This window comes from Cydia fagiglandana, chromosome 2 (genome assembly GCF_963556715.1).
Source record: "Cydia fagiglandana chromosome 2, ilCydFagi1.1, whole genome shotgun sequence".
Classification (NCBI taxonomy): domain Eukaryota; kingdom Metazoa; phylum Arthropoda; class Insecta; order Lepidoptera; family Tortricidae; genus Cydia; species Cydia fagiglandana.
Window position 1 is genome coordinate 3,669,621 of NC_085933.1, and position 18,617 is coordinate 3,688,237.

The 18,617-nt window shown below is 36.9% G+C and overlaps 1 protein-coding gene across 1 annotated transcript; it reads left to right on the forward strand.

The window, feature by feature from the left end:
- Nucleotides 1-626: 626 nt before the first annotated feature.
- On the forward strand, nucleotides 627-3,841 carry LOC134679584 (uncharacterized). Its single transcript, XM_063538537.1, has 2 exons — nucleotides 627-774; nucleotides 3,203-3,841. Exons 1-2 carry the CDS (start codon nucleotides 672-674, stop codon nucleotides 3,427-3,429), a joined length of 330 nt encoding a protein of 109 aa, XP_063394607.1. The 5' UTR covers nucleotides 627-671; the 3' UTR covers nucleotides 3,430-3,841.
- Nucleotides 3,842-18,617: the final 14,776 nt, after the last annotated feature.

The window sequence follows — 18,617 nt, forward strand, 5'->3', positions numbered from 1 at the left end:
ACCTTGTGGGAGGTCTACCCACGCTGCGCCTTCCGACACGTGGTCGCTCCTCGAGAACCTTTCCGCCCCAAACGGCCATCGGTTCTACGTGCAATGATTATTTTTACAAAATTGGAATTAAGAGCCCTTCAACGTGCACACTAGCGCCACAGCTAAATAATCGTGATTATTTAAATTTAACGAAAGTTATTGAAAAAAGGGGGCCGCTACGTACTGTATTGTGTATTTAAGTACCTTTTGAATACATCAAACTAGTTTTTATGTTGCTGGTTTCGTCGGTCTAGGAACTCAAAACAAAAACGGCCGTTTTAACTTTGGACGCATAGATTGACGAATCCAGCAACATAAAAACTAGTCTGATGTATTCAAAAGGTACTTAAATACACAATACAGTACGTAGCGGCCCCCTTTTTTCAATATCTTTCGTCAAATTTAAATAATCACGATTATTTAGCTGTGGCGCTAGTGTGCACGTTGAAGGGCTCTTAATATAAGTAAAATAAAACACGGTATCTTGATACACAAAACTACGAACGGATCCTTCTAACTTTTGTATTGTACTTGTTTATTTTGTAGCTTTGAATTAATAACTTAACGTAGATTCATACAATCAGTCTTTTTTTTTTCTTTTAGAGGCAGTATTTATTCCAACAAACCGAGGAATTCTTCTCATGGTCAACCGCTACACGTACAGCATGATGGGAAAAGGGAATTACTATTGTTCTAAAAAGGATACCAAGAAATGTAAATCGAAAGTGAAACTGGATGCTAATGGTAAAATATTAGAAATTAAAGAGACACATAATCATGAGCCACCCAAGTTTCATGTTACTAAAACTGGTGAATACATTAGTATTCAATAAATAAGGTCATTGTGGTTATCGTCTTGGGTCGTCCCACTCGTTTTTCGTCAAGTTCTTAAATTAGTCCTATTCTGCTTTCGTCACTCATTCTACTTTCATCACAATCGTCGGTGACTTTCAATGTAGAATGCGTGACGAAAGCAGAATAGGACTAATTTAAGAACTTGACGAAAAACGAATGGGACGACCCAAGACGATACCGTCATTGTTTATATGTATAAATCAATATTGACGATATACTCGTAACTAATGATTTTTTTAGACGTTAGACGGACATGTATTGATTATTTTTACAAATTAGGTATCGTTTTATTGCATTATTATGGAAACTAAATTTAGTGTAACAAGTGTGAATATTATACAAAACATGTAAAGTGCAGGGGGGTAATTTAAACTATTCGAAATATCTTCCATGTTTTACATTATTAACTAGAGTGCCATATATGTTCAGATAGCGAAAAAGATGCGTTGGTGTGTTGTGTGTGACTCTAGGTTAAAAATGTAAAACATGGAAATGATGGAAGATATTTCGATTAGTTTAAACTACCCCGCAGTCTAAATTGCCCCCATGCACCTTACCTTACTATACATACAGGGTGGCCAACTTGGAGGTATACAACTTTTTTTTGCCGCCATTTTGTTTTGGCGGCAAATATGACAGTTGTTGCATGAAAATTACTTTGTGTAGATACGGCAAACTTGTTATGGAGCGTTTACAAGACGGGGACACGTGTCACGCTCCACGAGCCACAATAGAAACATTAAAAATAACGTTTCCCGGTCGATTAATTTCGTGAAACGGTGACATTGACTGGCCCCCAAGATCGCCTGATTTAACAGTTCCTGACTTTTTTCTGTGGGGCTATCTAAAGGGACGTGTCTATGCTAATAGGCCAACGAACCTTCAGCAATTAAAACAAAATATTCGAAACACTGTCGCTGAAATAACGCCAGAAATGTGTGAAAAAGTGATGAAAAACGCGATGAAAAGGGTTCGCATCTGCCATGCTGCTAGAGGTGGACATTTGTCTGACATTATTTTCCATGTGTAATTGCTGACCCTACATATTATATTTAACAAGGAATACTTAATATTTTTTATGTTTTATAGAATAAAATTTCAAAAATAAAGTGTATACCTCTTATTTGGCCACCCTGTATTATGTAACCTAAGCAATTCATAAAAATAATTACCAGGTAAATTGGGTACTTATAAATAATACTGTAACGCGAACTTACCCAAGCTTATGTTTAGTTTATATGGAGCCAACTAGATAGCGCTAGTAGTAACAATATTTCGACTGTAAATTTTAATGTTCCCGAATCTTAAACGTAATGAAACTTTGCGTTTCGTATTGCTTATATTTTTACGAATCTGTAACAAATGTGTGAATATAGATTAATGAAACATAGTCAACTCATATGTATAGTTCAATCGCGTGTACAGAGATGGCGCTAGTAGGCCCATCAATATACTGACTTCAGTCATAAATGCCGTGTTTCTCTTCATTCCACACCGCACGGCCAGCCACTCTCAAAGTAACTGCTTTACAATATTTTATAAATTATAATTATTTATATTTTTTTGTTTTCTAGAAGCCATAATTATTTATACCAGCGGGTAGAGGAGAAAAAAATATATTCCGTAACGATCACACTTTTATGAAACATGATGATGGTGTTTACCGCTGCACTAGAAAAGAAACGAAAAAATGTAATGTGACAGTGAAATTAGACAGACATAATAAGGTAGTAGAAACAAAATACAAGCACAACCATCAACCTCCAAATTTGTATGTCACCAAAAATGGAAGTTATTGTTTTTCCGTTTAAGTGCTGCACAAAAAAGGAAGTGAAGTTTCGTAAAGCTAAAGTGAAATTGACCAAGCAATAAAGTACAGTCCACATCAATAGTAGCTGATGAAACAGCGCAGCGCGCCAAAAGTAGGATATTTTGGATAACTTTTCCAAATATAGATAAATCTATTTTACTTTCAAAAGTACCTATATCTTTTACAGTCATCACTGTTCTAAATATAGAACCATCACTTTTTATTTAAGTAGTGATATTTTCATTTCAAAAATAATTTGTATGTCTTATTTGTAATTTTCAAAATTATTTCAAACAAATTAATAATAAGTAAATGGAGTTTCATTTATAAATATACTTAATAAATATCTACGCTAGTTTTTTGTGTTTTCAACATATTTACAGACGTTAGGTCTGTTCGTATTGTCTTAAAAATACCCCGCTTGGCACTGAGTGTAATAATAAAAACATAATGTAGATTTTGATGGACGCAGTAGTTTTTACAAATTTTCTTTTTTTTTTCTTTTAGAGGCCGTATTTATTCCTACAAAACGAGGAAATCTTCTCATGGTCAACCGATACACGTACAGCATGATGGGAAAAGGGAATTACTATTGCTCGAAGAAGCAGACACTCAAATGTAAGGCGAAGGTTAAATTGGATGAGAACAATTGCATCATCGATTTACAGGAGACTCATACGCATCATCCTCCCAATATGCACCGGACGAAGGAGGGGATTTATATATCCATTTAGTTAAGCTTTAAGCCTAGTAGAGAGCTTAGCACACCAGAGACAGCAACGGAGTTGATAGCAGTCGCTGTGGCCGAATCGGCGTTGGAGTTATTATTATAAGCCTAGTAGTGTTATAAGTAATTTTATCAATATGCTGCTAGTTTCAGTGGTTACTTGGATAATGTTTTTACTCTGTAGATGATTTTTTTAAATGTTATTTATTATGAATTGTTAATTAATTTTGCTAATCTTATAGTTCTTATACTGACTGAATTTTAATTGTAATATTTAATTTTACTCCTCATGTACATAGCTATGTAAATATTTCTACGCCGATGGATGCATGCCGGCAGAATATGCTGACCTAACACCTTTTACTAACCAACATTGTATGTACCATATTCTTGGAAATAAAGTATTGAATTGAATTGAATTGAATGCTGCCAATGCTTTTTTACTCTTCTGAACGAGCCTCAATTTTCAAAGGAATTTTGAAACATTGTATTAAGGTCAGTGGGCTAAAATGTTGGAGCTGCGCACGCTCATGTCACACGAGCAGTGTGCCGTCTTTCATCAGGATCTGTATATCACGACTCGGACGTGGATGTGTACGTTTTCGTACACGCATCTGGTGTACAAAGGTCTTTATGATCTGTATCAGTGGCAAAAAAGAGTATCCTTATTGTTTTTTTATTTTGTCATTTTTTGTCGAATCTCGGTTTAATAACTTATTTAAGTAATCTTATTACATTTTAGGGCCAATTTTCATACCCACGAAGAGAAGAAATAATATGCTCTTGTACAATGGCTACACCTACTCTCGTATGAATCATCGGAGCCCGTTGTATTATTGTTCTAAAAGAATTCTTCTACAATGCAAAGCAAAAGTGAAGTTGAGTGAAGAAAATGAAATATTATATGTAGAAGATACACACAACCATGAAGCTCCTCAATATCATATCACCAAAAACGGAGATTATATACCTATCAATTAAATTTATTTAGTGTAAAAAATCACACACATATTTTAAGTCGAAGATTACTCGACATGTTTCGGTCTTTACCGAGGAGCGGAAGCACGCGTTGAAGGATAGACCTACTTAGAGCTCTTTCCCACTGACGTCCATTTTTTGTGGGTACGGTTTTCTGCAGTATCCCGTTTTAGTAGTATACGAGCTAATATAGTAACGTTCACACGAGCATTCTGTTTGCGGGATACTACACGCATACTATAGAAAACGAGATCCTGCAGAAAATCGTACCCGCAAAAAACTACGTCAGTGGGAGTATTGTTTTTTGTAATTTCACAGTGCCTTTCTTTCAACTGTAATGCTGTGTTAAACTGTAATTTTATCAAGAAATATATACTTTAATATACATATACATTTCAATTTCAACCTTGTCGTAATAATCAAAAAGTCTATACTTAGTACAAGCATTATTTGATTTAAATATTGACTATATCATTATTTTGTTTTTGTTAAGGTAGAAAAATCAAAATAGATGTAAACTGTTTTAACTGCCTGTAAAAGGATGTCAAGTCTCAACATCTTATTTACAATATATATTTTCTTATAGGAGCCATCTTCATACCGTCAAATAGAGGCAACAAAATTCTATTATACAACGGTCAAACTTACAACAAAAGCAATTGTGGCATTTACTACTGCACTCGGAAGTACTTGATGAAGTGCAAAGCCAAAGTAAAGCTGGATAAAGATAATGTTATTGTGGATGTCCAAGAGTCCCATAACCACGAGCCTCCGACGATACATAAAACTAAGGATGGACGGTATTTTGCCGTTGCGAATAGTCACACTAAGACTAAGTTACGTTAGGGATAATTTTATACAGTAAATTTTTAAAATTCAACTACAATGTTATTTGTGTATATGTAAAGCAATAATCTTTTTAGTGGTTTCTAAACCAAAATAAATGGTTTAAGATTTTGGTGTCCTTCTTGTGTTAAGGATATGTATACATGATTATAAAATATAGAATATTTAAGGCTGCGGAGTGGACGCAAGCGTTGAGCGACGCGGCGAGCGGCAAATCAAGGCCGTTCATACATTGCGCTCGACCAAATTTGCCGTTAAGGCCTCTGTCTTAACGCTTGCGGGCAGCGGAGCAACTAGCGGCTGTTTACATTTACATTTGAACGAGTTTATACTATGAACGTATGTGTATTCTTCAATTTAACAGAATTTAACTCAATAAATGTTTAACTTACTAATACAATCTTACCTGCCGTAGTTTTTTTATTAGTCTACTTTGGTGTCCCACTGCTGGGCAAAGGCCTCCCCTCGTTTTCTCCACGTAGTTTACTAGACAATATATATTATATATGTACTAAGTATTGTAAAAATATGTTTACCTTGCTTTACAGTATGTAACATTGCTACTTACCAGAATGCTACATTATATGCATTAAGAATACTAAACTTTTTTACATTATTCGTTTTAGGTCCAGTGTTCATACCGACGAGGAAGGGAAAGAAGCTTCTCTTATATAATCGTCATACTTACAGTCTGGTCACCCACGGAAACTATTACTGCTCGAAGAAATCCGTGTTGAAGTGTAAAGCGAAAGTGAAAGTAAATGCTGATAATGCAATTATGTACACGTATGAGGAACACAACCATGATCCTCCGTGTTAAGAGGAAAGAGAATGATGTCACGTGACCGCTTCTCCAGACAGACGGACTAAATAACTGCATATTTATATGTACAGTGTGTACTGGTTCCTAATGTGAAATAATAATTGTGTTGTCCAAATATGTTATAATTAGGGCATGCAGTACCGGTCCCGGTACCAAGAATTTCATTTCCCGGTTCTGGGCATGGCCGGAACCGGGATTCCCGGTTCTTCCCGGTTCTCAAGGCATCTTTTGATTTCTTTTAAGAAATTGTTTCTGTTAGCGTACAATCTTTATGAATGACTTATTTTCATACAAATAATTGCATAAGAATTAATAAATGACTTATTTTATTATAAACAAACACTTAATTGGCGTTCCAACCTATTTTACGAAATTAACCGGCACACATTGCCTCCGCCTGGGCCGAGCCACACGGCCGTAGCGTAGTCGATGCACTCAGCACTATATGACGGCACGGCCGGCCTGCCTGCACGAATGCCTACTTTACTAGGTTAGTTTGTCGGGTTATTTGGGTCCCCCGGTTCATATCACCATTATTAAATGTAATATAATGTCCCGAGCTAAAGTACTAAAACATTACTACTATTGAAATGGGAGTAAATAGTCATATGATGAGAACCGGAAAGTACCGGTACCGGGTCTTCAGTACCGGTTCTTTTGACACCATACAATTCCCGGGAATTCCCGGGAATATGAGAACCGGGAATTCCCGGGAGCATGCCCTAGTTATAATAAATTAACATTAGGTACTTATCATTAAATGTATTCTTCACGGTCTGGTTAGCGGCCCTGCTGTATCTAATCGTAATGTACCCAGCTAAAGTCAGATTGTAAAACCTATATACCAATATATGTATATCATCTTCTCACATTAGCTTGCGGAGCTGTACTTTAATCAAATAGGCACCTACTAGGTTTTAAAGTGACAAAAGGCTATTAGGAAAGTGACAAAAGGCTATTAGGGTAAACCGCTGACTTTGTGATCTTTTTCAGTTTTGAGTTCTAACATTTGCTCAGATCGCTCATGAAGCGTGTAAGTAAAATTTTTGTATGTAATTTTTTTTTGACAAGCCTGTAGTACTTATAAATCGTCAATATTATCACTAGTCACTACAAAAGTGTCACTTTAAAGAAATCTCGTATCTGACACTGTTACTCAAAGTTGAAAGACAGTAACTCTGTATGCATCCCAGATATAGTAGATACCACATTTATCTTTTGATTTTATATGCATACATCGTTATCGCGGGAGCAAATACGATTTGACAATACTGAAAGATTATAAAAAACAGTCAAAAACAGAAATGACATTCGTATAGAGAAACGTTTATACCTACGACCTTAAAATGTATAATTATTTTATTGAATATCAATGCTATCTTACCTCCATACTTGACTTGATTGGTACTTAAAAAGATTACCTATTAGGTACGCAACCTTATCAGTCAATTTAGACATTTGTCAATCTTGACTGATCTTTATTTGTAACAACATAATCAAATAGAAGTTGCCTTTAAAATGCCTCGAAGGAAAATAACATGTGATGAATTTGTGGGGTTGTTTATACAGGATTATCCTGAGCTAGAGGCTCGCGATACAAATCTATTTTGCTCGAAGTGCAATATTAGTTTTTGTAAAACTAAATCTTCCGTGAAACGTCATTTTAACTCTGAAAGACACACTTCTCTCAAAAAAGATTTTAAGTTGGAACTGACAAAATTTCTAGTAAGCTGTAACATACCGTGGTCTCAAATAGAGAACCCTGTATTTAAAAATTTCATTGAAGATTGTGTATCTGGAAAATTTGAAAAAACTGTTCAGGTCCCTTCAGAATGTTTGCTGAGGCAGACTTGCGTGAATGAATTATACGACAAAGAGATGGATATAATTAGAGACGAATTAAAAGACGCGTATATATATGTAAGTGTTGATGAAACCACAGATGTTATAGGTCGTCAAATCGCTAACGTTATAGTAGGTGCTATGCTTGAAGATGATGTTGGAACTCCACACGTGCTGTCAAGCAAATGTTTAAATGAAACGAACAATATCAGTATAACTAATACTGTAAAAAATGCCCTGGATGATTTGTGGGGCCCTGGTCACAATAAGCATGACAAGGTGTTGTTGTTATTGACTGATGGTGTGGGGTATATGTTGAAAGCTGGCAGAAATTTGAAAACACTTTTTCCGAACATTGTCCATGTTACATGTTTAGCCCATGCTCTTAACAGAGTTGCCGATCAAGTTCGTGTTCTTTTTCCAGAAGTTAACCTATTAATTTCAAATGTAAAGAAAGTATTTCGCAAATCTCCGAAAAGAGTAAAAGCATTAAGAGAAATGTTTAATGGAATTCCTTTGCCTCCAAACCCAACAATTATTCGCTGGGGAACATGGATCGAGGCTACCATTTACTACAACAAGTATTTTGATGAAATAAAAAGCGTTATAGACACATTTCGTAATTCAGACGCACAGTGCATCGTCAAAGCAAAAAAATCTTTACTCAGTGCAAAAGTTCGAAAAGATGTAAATTTCATAGCAAAGTATCTGCAAGTAATACCAGATGCTATAAATAAACTGCAGTGCCAAAATCTATCTCTTAGTGAAAGTTTGACCATAGTACAAAATACATACAAACATATATCCAAATTAATTTTGAATAAAGATGGAAAACAGATTTTAAAAAAGTTCAAAGTGGTTTTGCAGAAAAATGCCGGATATGAAGTTATGAAAAAAATGTGTGAACTGATATCGGAGAAGGAGATAGTACTAGATTCAACGATATATCGTTCTACATTTGATTACTTCCGTCGTTTTAAAAACGCACCCATTACAACAGTAGCAGTCGAAAGATCATTTAGCCAATTAAAATGGATATTTACTGCACGACGCCGCAGATTAAGAGTAGAAAACATAGAGAAAATTTATGTCGTATATTACGAAAATCACTTAAGATCAACAAAAATTAAATAATGTTGTACAAAATAAATCATGAATATTTATTTGATATGTCGATTCCGGGTCATTATTTACTAACAGAGTGTAAAGCAAGATTTATGAACATTATGCAACAAAAACTTCGTGCTATGTATGATGAACTTCTTGGAGGCTTATAATGTGTAGGCAGAAAGGTCTGTTTTTACTAAACGGGCAGTCTGTTTTACCACTTCTTTAATAAATTTATATTTGCTCCCGCGATAACGATGTATGTTTATATGTAAGCTGCTTAATGCTTAATACCACAGAAACTCATTTTACATGAGGTTTATTATATAGTAAGTAGTGTTTATTAGGTTGACACATTTTTCAAAAATCTCTTGTATAAAATAAGACCCTTGTGTATCAAATAAGACCCTTGCCCATTTTTGTTTATAGAAATTAGTTTTTCAATGTGTTTTAGAAGCCGTCTTCATACCCACGGGCAGAGGCAAGAATCTCCTAATGGTCAACGGCTACACATACAGCGAACAGTCTAGAGGAAATTATTATTGTTCTAGAAAACTCAAGTTACAATGTAGAGCTAAAGTGAAGTATGATAATAATAGTATAGTTTTGGTAGATGAGGGGCACAACCACGATCCGCCTGCTATACATAAAACTAAGAGCGGGGAGTACATTGTCCAGCATACTCGTAGATAAAAAAGCGGCCAAGCGCGAGTCGGACTCGCGCAAGAAGGGTGCCGTACCATTACGCAAAAACCGGCAATAAATAACGTTTGTTGTATGCGAGCCCCCTTAAATATTTATTATATTCTGTTTTTAGTATTTGTTGTTACAGCTTCGACAGAAATACATTATCTGTGAAAATTGCAAGTGTCTTACTATCACGGTTCATGAGATACAGCCTGGTGACAGGCAGACGGGCAGTGGAGTCTTAGTAATAGGATTCCGTTTTTACCCTTTGGGTACGGAACTCGAAAAATTGCTTGAATCAAAAATACCTCAGATGGTTGCTAAGATAGTTTTGTAGGGGAAATGAATTTTTGGACTAATTGTAGTTCAAATAATAATGACCGTAATATCTAATACGAAGCTAGAACCCCCAATTCAAAGTTCCTTATTTTCGACACTGACACACTCACTCATGATCATCATAATTCTAAGGTACTTCTAGCATACCCACAAGCTTGAAATTTTAAACATAAGTAGTTTCCAGCTTATGAAGCCATAGAAAACCTAAACATATTGCAATATCAGTCACGTTTTAAAGATCTAAGAACTGCATAAGTAACTTTGTAATCCGATATAAATATGTGCTATTACAAAGTTACTGTTGCAGTTCCTGCAAATAGTAGGTAAAGGCTTGTGCACAAATCACGCGAGGTTCGATAGGGGGACAAAAAAGCCTACCACATTAGTATAGATACTTTTTCTCGGTTTCGTTAAACATAAACATAAACGTTTCGTTAAACTCTGCACTTCAAAATAGCGAGTCTATTTAACGAATATAGAAAAATAAACAAGATTTTCTATATACAATACTATTTATCTTAAAATTAGGTCGAAGGAAAAAATTTCGTTATAAATACACGTGAGGTTGTGTGGCCAAAAACCACACCAAATATCACCAAGGGGGAGGGGGGGTCAAAAAGTAGCCAAAAACACCTCGCGTGATTTGTGCACAACCCCTAAAGTAAAGGTACACTACGATGTAAGATGTGAGTAAGAATGAAGATGTGTTTAGTTATGATATGTGTATACATAGTATGGGTATGAGTACCCGAAAAGAAGGACTGTCTACAAAAAGAGTCTGAGTCTGTCTACAATGGGAGTATTGTTTTTTGTAATTTCACAGTGCCTTTCTTTAAACTGTAATGCTGTGTTACTTCTTTTATCAAGGATTATATGTATACTTTAATATAAATTTCAATTTCTACCTTGTCGTAATAATCAAAAAGTCTACTTAGTACAAGCATTATTTGATTTAAATATTGACTATATCATTATTTTGTTTTTGCTAAGGTAGAAAAATCAAAATAGATGTAAAGTGTTTTAACTGCCTGTAAAAGGATGTCAAGTCTCAACATCTTATTTACAATATATATTTTCTTATAGGACCCATCTTCATACCGTCAAATAGAGGCAACAAAATTCTATTATACAACGGGCAAACTTACAACCAAAGCAATTGTGGCATTTACTACTGCACTCGAAAGTACTTGATGAAGTGCAAAGCCAAAGTAAAGCTGGACAAAGATAATGTTATTGTGGATGTCCAAGAGTCCCATAACCACAAGCCTCCGACGATACATAAAACTAAAGATGGACGGTATTTTGCCGTTGCGAATAGTCACACTAAGACTAAGTTACGTTAGGGATAATTTTATACAATTCATTTTTAAAGGTTTACCTTTATTTTGCCGTCAATTTTTTTGCAGATTTTCGTTTCACAGAAAATGTTTCAAGTAATTTCAAATCGCAAAATAATCTTTACATAGAATATTTACTTTAAATAATTTTAGTTCGGATTAGTTACGTTTCACCAAAAATTTGAAACATTAGTTTTGTTTCATGAACAATTTGTTCATGTAATCTTATTCCACAGAATCATCGATCTGTAGAAAAGTCACTTCTTATAAATACAGTTCACCAAAATTTAATATACAGAATAGTCATTTAGTCGAATTTTATTTACTTAGTCGTTAATTTAACGCAATCTGCTTCTCTGGAAGGAATTCGCTTTTAGGGGTTGCCGTTCTACCTACTCGTACCCACTTTTCTGGCAACAGTTCGTTTTCTTGGGAGTCGCAGTTCTAACCTAACCTAACCCACTTTTCTGGCAACAGTTCTTTTTCTTGGGGGTCGCAGTTCTAACCTAACCTAACCCACTTTTCTGGCAACAGTTCGTTTTCTTGGGGGTCGCAGTTCTAACCTAACCTAACCTAACCTAACCCACTTTTCTGGCGACAGTTCGTTTCCTTGGGGGTCGCAGTTCTAACCTAACCTAACCCACTTTTCTGGCAACAGTTCGTTTTCTTGGGGGTCGCAGTTCTAACCTAACCTAATCCACTTTTCTGGCAACAGTTCGTTTTCTTGGGGGTCGCAGTTCTAACCTAACCTAACCCACTTTTCCAGCAAGGGTTCGTTTTCTTAGAGGTTGCAGCTCTAAAGTAACCTAAACTCCTTTTTTAGCAATTTCAATGAATAATAAGAGTATGTGAAAGGTAATTTTGTAAAATAATAATTGTGGAAATTAATATTCTGTGAACTGTAGTGTCGCACAAATAATATTCAATGAATAATAATTCTACAGTCAGTCTTTTATTTTATTTAAAAATCTTTGAATAAATATTCTGAAGTTTAATCAAGTTACAAAATATGTTTCTTTCAAATCAATCAATCAATCAAAACTTTTATTGATAAAATATAAGTATTTTACATGTCAACACATTATATCTGTTACAGCACACATTATTATTTCATACATTAAATCATTTACAGAACATCATTATTACTATTTTAGGTCAAATTATTTTAACTTACATACTACTTTTAATTCAAATTATAATCCATTTATTTATTATACTCTTTATTTATTTTTCTTCTTAAGTTAGGTTAATTGTAATATTATTATTATTATTATTTCTCCTTTTTGGACTTCACGGGCCTATAAATCCCGGTCTTTTGATAGGCTTGCGTGGGGATATAGATCCAACACGTAGAGGCCCTTTGGAGAGTTTTAATGTCATGTGCCTGCTGGAACCCGTTCACAGGCGCAACAATAGACACCCGTGAACCGGTCGCAGCAGGCATTGGGACTATTGTAGAAGAAGTGAACAGTATACCGGTTTATGGATTGATGTTTGGGTGGACAATGAGACTGGGCTATTGTAAAAGAGGTCCGGACACCTTTTTTTTTTTTTTTTTTTACGTGGAGTAATGCATTTAGGCATTCCGCCTAGCTGGGGAACTAGGACGGATATGTCGGACTCGTGGCCAAGGGGCCAAATACCGACTAAACCCTCCACGGTATGCCCGTCTCGCAGCAATAGTGACGGTGAACACGGAATCGCAGAGCATTCTACCGCGAACACCGCCTGCTGCCGACAGCCGAGGCTGTCCCCTCCTTGGACCCGAAGGCCCTGGAGCCGAAGCTCCCCCTCTCGAAGGTAGTATGCAGGGCGACACCACACACTGATCCCTCATGACAACCTCCACGCCGGGAGGAGATGGAAAAACCCCGGGTTCCACCTCCTCAGGTTGTCTTAGCGATTTTTTATAGAGGTGGTCATCCTCGTGGCCACCATGCCGGCGCCGGCCAGCAGTGGCAACCCCCCCGGCCGTCATCATAGGCCCTCTGCCTAGACGGTTACGGGGACCGCAGTTTTATACAGGTCAGCGGCATTCCTGTGCCCTCACGCGCCCAAAGGCGCCCGGCCCGAAGGCCCCATCCGCGACCGTAGCCGCCCGGCCCGAAGGCCCCCTCCAGCACACACTCGGGTGAACTCTCCCTAATTGAGAGGACACCCTGTGCGGAACCCCCTCAACCCCCCCACGACAGGACATTGGCAGCACCGGTAAGGAATCACTTGAGAATCAAGAGATTATTTACCGTTGCCCCCGGGGTGCACCGTCCTAGAACCCTTCCCTTACCCCCGGATCAATTAGATCAAGAGGAATGAGAAGGGACCTGGCGCTCTGGGAGGTTTCCTGTCCGTAGCACCCCAGAGGTCCGGACACCTGCCATAACAATGTAAACACCGTCATCGAGGCAGGCGGTGACTCGCCGCTTACTAGATGGGCCCCTGAAACTGCCGTCGTAAAGACGACCAGGAGCAACATCGGTGTGAGCGGCTCAGGGGTGTCGAGAGGTGTGCGCCGCTTTCTACCCAGTGGCTGTTAACAGCCACTGTGCCAACTCGCGTCTTATGCATCTTTCACTTCCACCCCTGGAGCATATAGCTCTAACGACTCCTCTCTGGACGGCCAATTAAGGCAAGTCAGAGCTGAGAGTCCTGCGGGTCCCCTTGGGGTCCACTCCGGCCGACGAAGACACGCCGGAGACGGAGACCCTGACCGACTCTCGGGAGCACTCGGGTCCGTGGGGTCGTTACTCCCCAACAGCTCGCCACAAGCTGCCCTGCGGGCTTATTATTATTATTATTATCCATCTAATTTAAAAAATATTAATTTTAAATATCGATTTAAGTCAATTATTAGTACATTTTTTTTTTAATTAAGTCTACAATAAAAATAAAATAAATAAATAACAATCTTAACATTAGGGTCATTCTAAGTTAAGAGCTATTAACGGTGTCCATGATACATATCCATACTTTTCTTAAACAATTTAAATAAATTATGGTAATTTCCCTTAAAAGATTGCATTTCCTCTATATACAGTCAATTTCAATTTATTAATTAATTCAGTTTTGTCACAATTGCACCTCAAACATGCAAAATGTCTCTCCCCTGGCCTGTCCCTTTGCAGGGTTTTCAATAAATCAGTAATTTTATCCAGATGTATTTCCCATAAATCCGTTAAATGTGATATACTTCATAAACTAAAACAAATATTGATTGTAATGTTATTAATAAAATCCTTTAAACTTTTCTTTTTCATAAAAAATATTTATGTTAAATTTTGTCCCCCAGATTCTATGTCTCCTACCCTGGCCATTATGTAAATGTAAAAATATTGGGTTTATAGCTTTAATTATTGCCATTTTAATCCCAATAGAAATGCATTTCATTCAATACTAACGACCAACCCTGCGACAGTCATCTTTTGGTTCCAATTGTCAGTCATTTTGATCATTGACCTCTATACTTGACAATGTTGTTTTATGAAAGTGATATCTCCCCTGGTCAGTTTTATTTCAAAATTATTGATATAAATGCTTAATTGTATTTGTATATTTACTATAGTTTATGCATAGATTATATAAATACTTTAATTTTATTATTTACAATAAATACTTGCACAATTATATCTGATTTGACCTGAAAAAGTCACTCCCCTGGCGTCTTTCCCCTGGCGCATAATTTTCCAAAATGTATAGTGGGGGTATGAATTCTTGTTTAAATTAATCATTACACTTTAATTTGCTCGAATTTCTAAGACGGCTGGTCAAAATTTCGATTTTGTTTGTTTTTAAAGAGATCAGGGGAGAGACCGTTCTCTCTTTATTACATAGAAAAAGTACGGTATCTCCCCTGGTGTCTTCTAAAATGGTAAAAATTAAAAAAATGACTGATTAGCTTACAAATATATATAAGAGAGTTGTTTCAATAAAAATATTGTATAATTAGATCAAAATACTAACATTTATGTTGTGCCACTTCTTCATACAAGCGATTACCTCTTAACTTAGAATGACCCATTAACAACTTACATTTAATTCTTTGGTGGTATATCATCATTATACCTTATATTAGTGTTAGGCTTTGGCAAGTAATCGGGTGGTTCCAGATGGCTGAAAGAAGTCTTTTACTGAATATAGTGCATCCGTAATTAACTTTGCCTTTAGTTTACTTTCGAACGACTTACCACTATTTGCATTTTTAATGTCATCCGGTATTGCGTTATACACCTTTGGACCAATTGAGTGTAGCAGCTTTTTAGATTTTGCCAGTCTAGTCGGGGGTGGTCGCAATTTATGTCGCTGCCTTGTATTGCGATTATGAGCGTCACCGTATGTTGCGAATTGGTCTAAATGCGTTCGTACATATTTAGCGATTTCCAGGATATACAGACTTGGTAGCGTTAGTATCTTGTACTCCTGGAACAAGTTTCTTACGTCGCTGTCCCACGGAACTCCCGCCACGACTCGCATCGCTCGTCTTTGTAACCTGAACGGTCTTTCTCGTTCTGCAGCATTACCCCAGAGGTCGACGCCATAAGCAAGAAGTGAATGAAAGTAGCCGTAGTAGGCTTTTTTCACATTGTCGGTGTTAAGGCTAGGACGCAATCTACTTAGTGCGAAACATGCAGATGAGAGCCGGCTGCACAGTGTATCAATGTGAGAACTCCATGTGAGACCGGAATCTATTATTAGACCGAGATATTTCACCTCATCCACCTGTGGAACAAGCTGCCCATTACAGACAATGTTTAGATTGTGATCCTGCCTGCCGCGGAGCCCAAATCGGATGATGTTGGTTTTTTCGACATTTAATGTCATTCCATTGGCCGTGAACCATGACGCAACTTGATCCATGACCATATTGGTTTTTGCCACGAGCTGCGCATGGGTGTCGGCGGCTACGATTACGCACCCATCATCCGCGAATAATACAAACTCGGCCTGGTCACTTGCGGTTGTGAAATCGTTCATGAGTATCAAGAACAGGTTATTACCCATACTCGAACCCTGTGGTACGGAACGCTCACCCAGATCCAGCAGATCCGACCTGGCACCGCATACGGATGTCAGCTGCTGCCTGTTGGAGAGGAATGACACAATCGTGTCGTAAAAGCCACCTGTAACGCCGTAGTGGTCAAGTTTGGCTATGGCTATGGCTATATATCTTTGAAATGAATAATCGAAGAAACAGAATTAATTGTAATAAAAATCTGCGATTCGATTATTCTATAAATAATTTTCTGTATAACAAAATTCTGCAAAAAATTTGGCGGTAAAATAAGGGTACACCATTTTTAAAGTACAACAGCTATAATATTATTTGTGTAAGCAATAATCTTTTTAGTGGTTTTTAAACCAAAATAAATGATTTATGATTTTGGTGTCCTTTTTGTGTTAAGGAAATGTATACATGATTATAAAATATAGAATACTTAAGGCTGCGGACTGGACGCAAGTGTTGAGCGACGCGACGAGCGGCAAATCAAGGCCGTTCATACTCATACATTGCGCTCAACCAAATTTGCCGTTAAGGCCGCTGTCTTAACGCCTGCGGGCAGCGGAGCAACTAGCGGCTGTTTACAATGTTTACATTTACATTTGAACAAGTTTATACTATGAACGTATGTGTATTCTTCAATGTAACAGAATTTAACTCAATAAATGTTTAACTTACCTTACAATCTTACCTGCCGTGGTTTTTTTTATTAGTCTACTTTGGTGTCCCACTGCTGGGCAAAGGCCTCCCCTCGTCAATATATACTAAGTATTGTAAAAATAAGTTTACCTTGCTTTAAAGTAAGTAACATTGCTACTTACCAGAATGCTACATTATATGCATTAAGAATACTAAACTTTTTTACATTATTCGTTTTAGGTCCAGTGTTCATACCGACGAGGAAGGGAAAGAAGCTTCTCTTATATAATCGTCATACTTACAGTCTGGTCACCCACGGAAACTATTACTGCTCGAAGAAATCCGTGTTGAAGTGTAAAGTGAAAGTGAAAGTAAATGCTGATAATGCAATTATGTACACGTATGAGGAACACAACCATGATCCTCCGTGTTAAGAGGAAAGAGAATGATGTCACGTGACCGCTTCTCCAGACAGACGAGCTAAATAACTGCATATTTATATGTACAGTGTGTACTGGTTCCTAATGTAAAATAATAATTGTGTTGTTCAAATATGTTATAATAAATTAACATTAGGTACTTATCATTAAATGTATTCTTCACGGTCTGGTTAGCGGCCCTGCTGTATCTAATCGTAATGTACCCAGCTAAAATCAGATTGTAAAACCTATATACCAATATATGTATATCATCTTCTCACATTAGCTTGCGGAGCTGTACTTTAAACAAATAGGCACCTACTAGGTTTTAAAGTGACAAAAGGCTATTAGGGTAAACCGCTGACTTTGTGATCTTTCTCAGTTTTGAGTTCTAACATTTGCTCAGATCGCTCATGAAGCGTGTAAGTAAAATTTTCGTATGTAATTTTTTTTTGACAAGCCTGTAGTACTTATAAATCGTCAATATTATCACTAGTCACTACAAAAGTGTCACTTTAAAGAAATCTCGTATCTGACACTGTTACTCAAAGTTGAAAGGCAGTAACTCTGTATGCATCCCAGATATAGTAGATACCACATTTATCTTTTGATTTTTTTTTTCAAAGCAGTGGCGATATGTAAGCTGCTTAATGCTTAATACCACAGAAACTCATTTTACATGAGGTTTATTATATAGTAAGTAGTGTTTATTAGGTTGACACATTTTTCAAAAATCTCTTGTATAAAATAAGACCCTTGTGTATCAAATAAGACCCTTGCCCATTTTTGTTAATAGTAATTAGTTTTTCGATGTGTTTTAGAAGCCGTCTTCATACCCACGGGCAGAGGCAAGAATCTCCTAATGGTCAACGGCTACACATACAGCGAACAGTCTGGAGGAAATTATTATTGTTCTAGAAAACTCAAGTTACAATGTAGAGCTAAAGTGAAGTATGATAATAATAGTATAGTTTTGGTAGATGAGGGGCACAACCACGATCCGCCTGCTATACATAAAACTAAGAGCGGGGAGTACATTATCCAGCAAACTCGTAGATAAAAAAGCGGCCAAGCGCGAGTTGGACTCGCGCACGAAGTGTTCCGTACCATTACGCAAAAACCGGCAAAAAATCACGTTTGTTGTATGGGAGTCCCACTTAAACATTTATTATATTCTGTTCATTC